We start from the raw sequence: 3,858 nt of genomic DNA, 5'->3' as shown, positions 1-3,858 counted from the left end.
AATATTCATCCTTATATTAAAAGGAAATGCACATTTTCATTTGAAAGAAAAAATGTCTGTTAACATGTACTACAATAATTAAAGTTTGCAAGATAGGAAATTTTCTTACCAAAACGTAGATTTACTCGTAGCATTAGTTTCTTTCTTATTTGTATTGACACGAAAGTTGACCCCTAAAATAAAATGTACAAAATTTACTATAGTATATGAAATTATTATTATTATCTTGTATTGTATTAACCTAGACTTGTGAAAATAAGTTTTAACTTAACTGACATGAAGTATATGTTAACAATTAAAAGATTTGTAATTTGAATATTTCCATTCTATTTGTACTAAAAGAAGTTTGAATATAGTCTCTTATGTTTTAAGAATGAACGAATTGACCACTGAAATACAAGCCACACTTATACTTTATGTTATATAAATTTACCGGGAGCTAATTTTGACATCTAACATTTATAAATGAAAGAGTTAATAATTATTGAAGTATAAAGACTAAAATGATTTTTTTAGCTCATAACATAAACAAACTAAAGAAATATATACTTACCAAGACGAGCATAACTCAATTAATAGAGAAGTATGTTTTGTAACGAATCTCCAACCTCAACTATTATTAGGATTTTATAAATACATAATTAGTATATATATGCTTTACCCGTTTAACATTTTTATTATTTTCGAAGCAAAATTAGAAAACAACCCATATATAGTTAAATAGACTTTTATTTATGTACAAAGGAAGCCTTTCCAAAGGCAAAAGCAAACTCCTAAAAGAACATATAATATTTCAATAATTAAGAAAGAGAGGGAGAGAGATAAGAATCAAATCTTTAATTTGTTAGGCCCCGTTTGATAACGATTTTAGTTTTAGTTTTTTTTGTTTTGAAATTTAAGTTTGGTTTATTTAAATCCTTCTATTATAATTTTCATCAAACTTAGCATGACTAATTAAATTCAAATTCTAAAAACGATTTTTTGAGTTTTCAAAATTTATATCCTAAAATTTTCAAAAAACTAAAAACCAAAACTCAAATAACTACCAAACGGGCCATAATTAAATAATTAAAAAGTTCCAAAAATGAAATTAGTAGAGCGACAGAGACGACATGTCGAAACCCACCTGAGACGAGCTAGCGGATCTCCCATACTTCTTAACCGAAGAAGAAGGAGAAGAGGAAGAAGAAGAAGTCGATATGTCGCTGGATCTTCTCCTAAGCATAAGCCTCATTCCATCAGCAACACGAACAGCAGGATTAGATTTAAATTTCCGACAAAACGACATGTGGGCATTAACAGCTTCTTCCAAATTACCTATCAACGGCTTTTTGCTTCGTTTAGCTTCATCTCTAACAGCTTCAGAACAAAGACCACAAAGCCATTTTCCTTCAAATTTAGCCTTAACTTCACTGATATAGAATTGAGTGCAATCTTCTTTCAGCCCACAGCAATCGCACGTGACAACAAGTTCAATCTCCATTAAGAAAAAGCTCGAAACTTTTGTGTCAAATTGAAGAAAAGAAAGATGACCCAGAAATTGAATGCTAATTTGGTGAAATGGGCAAGTGTTGGATTTTGAAATGGCTTTGGTTTTGGGCATCAATGGAGGAAATTAAAAGAGAAAAAACAGGGGAATTTAAAAGGGACAAAGTGTTGGTCGGAAGAGACCTTGAAGAGGAGGTGCTTTTAAGGTATTAAATACCAAAATTCCCTTTGGCTTTATTAATTATTATATCATCAATCTTATAATATTTATATATATTAAAACCGTTGACTATAGTCGTCTTATTAGTTGGATTCTTTCTCTTTCTATTTTCAAGAAAATTCTACCATTTTCTGTACAAAACACACAATCATTAACCATATAATTTATAAAGAATAATAATTATTGAGTAATTTTAAAATGGTTGTGTGAGTTTTGCCAAACTCGTAATTAATTATACATAAGTGTGATTATTTTGGTTAAACTAAGTTTTTGGTCTTTCGGTTTCATTATTGTAGTTCTACTTTAAGTGATTGAGCTTACCAAATGCATATTTAAGGGGGTGAGTAACTAAAATTTAAACCTAACATTTTTTTTTGGTAGATGTGGGAATCTAACAAATGAGTTCAATGATGTGATACATATTTTTAAGATATCGGGTCAAATAAATTAATTAATTTAAATATAAATCAATCAATTAAAATGTTAATAACTTTCATCGAAGGTTAGAATTTTGAATATTTGCTCTCCACCCTTTCTTGAACTAAAAGTATTATATTTATTGAAAATTATGTATTAAGAGGAGTGCAAAAAGAGTAGGTTCTAGATTTTCAAAAAAATGAATAACTAAAAATGAAACTTATTTAATTTTACACCAACCAAATATAATTTAATTTAACCTTATATGATATATATGATGGTTGAAGTTACAAAATCAAGTATATATTGAAATTTATATTTAATAACTTAAATAATACCCCCTACTCCCTTTGTATCTTAGTTAAAAGAAAATGATTATTCAAAAATGACAAAAATAGTTAATTAAAAGTGTGATGGAATATGCCAAACAAACACGAAAACATAATAAAGAAGACCATAATTAATCAAATTTCAAAAAGGAAAAAAGAGAGAGAATCAATTCCATTATGAACAAAGCTACATGCATTCCAAATTGGTTATAAACTTTAGTTGAGGAGTTTATCTTCTATTAAAAATGGTAGAGGAAAAAAGAAAGCATTGCCTCTTAAAGGAGATGAAGGCTAGGAGCATGAGATGGCAATCGATTATTTGTTTTTCTGTTTGTATTCATGTCAACAATTTTTGCTTGAAAATGACTCTAATTTTGAGTGGTTCAATAGTCAAGTGATTGGTTTTGAATGGTTGGGATTGAGTGGTAATATCTGACCATGTTCTAGAATTAGAGGTTCATAATAAGGTACAGTTCGATTTCGAAGTGATTAAAGATGTCAATCTCAACATAATACAATCAATTAAAGCATATATTATAGACTTTGGGTTGAATTTTTCACCCAACATGTTATTGAATTCTATAAACAATAAATAAAATACTAAAAAGATGACAACTTCTTTTTCTTGACCCTTTTCTATAATAAAGAAAGAAATATTTGAGTAACCAATCGATTTTAACTTCTTTAGAATTACTTTCAAAGTACTAAAAAAACATTTTTTTTGCACTTAAAAGTACACTTAGAAAGCTGTCATTTCAAACACTCTTTATTTTATGGCAAGTAGTTTAGTTGAGATTTTAACCTTACGTACTTGAGTAGTATTTTACATATATTAGAAATTAGTGTGATTCACGTATGCCATGTATTTTCTTAGTTGGATTTTGGTGGATTCATCTTAGGTATTTTGTATGTGGTTGGGTTTGTGTAGTTTTGCTAGTTTAATTAATTGGTCAATTTACCAATTTAATTATGTGAAAACCTTATAAGTATATGATATGTATATATATATATTTTTAAATCACCCCCATAAAATGAATGTAGAATTTTTTTCTTTAAAAAAATCTTATAATAAACTACAAAATATTTCAATAAATTTTTATTTTCTTTGATAATATATAAGGTAGACGATTCGAACTTCTTACCTTCAAAATCAATATACAAATTTTATATAGATTGAGTGGCACGTTTTTGCTTTACTAAACTATTCCAATTATCTTTAGAAGCAAATTAATTCTCCACCCTATTTGTTTAGGTAGCTATTAAAGTTAGGTTTAGGTATTGCCTTTAGCATGTTTTGCATTAATTTTCTCCCTTGATCCAAGCAAAATGAAATGACCAATTTAGTATTAGTTAAATGCATGGAGCTTAAATTGGCCCCCCAAAATTTGGACGTTTGGCGGATAG

General features: G+C 28.1%; 1 protein-coding gene across 1 annotated transcript; it reads right to left on the bottom strand.

The window, feature by feature from the left end:
• Positions 1–408: 408 nt before the first annotated feature.
• On the bottom strand, positions 409–1,711 carry LOC120090761. The gene has a single exon (XM_039048470.1). The coding sequence runs from the start codon at positions 1,601–1,603 to the stop codon at positions 1,091–1,093; it is 513 nt and encodes a 170-aa protein (XP_038904398.1). The 5' UTR covers positions 1,604–1,711; the 3' UTR covers positions 409–1,090.
• Between the last annotated feature and the right edge of the window lie 2,147 nt (positions 1,712–3,858).

This window comes from Benincasa hispida, chromosome 1 (genome assembly GCF_009727055.1).
Source record: "Benincasa hispida cultivar B227 chromosome 1, ASM972705v1, whole genome shotgun sequence".
Lineage (NCBI taxonomy): Eukaryota > Viridiplantae > Streptophyta > Magnoliopsida > Cucurbitales > Cucurbitaceae > Benincasa > Benincasa hispida.
The sequence above is the reverse complement of the archived record's forward strand: the minus strand, read 5'-3'. Positions and strand labels throughout refer to the sequence as shown.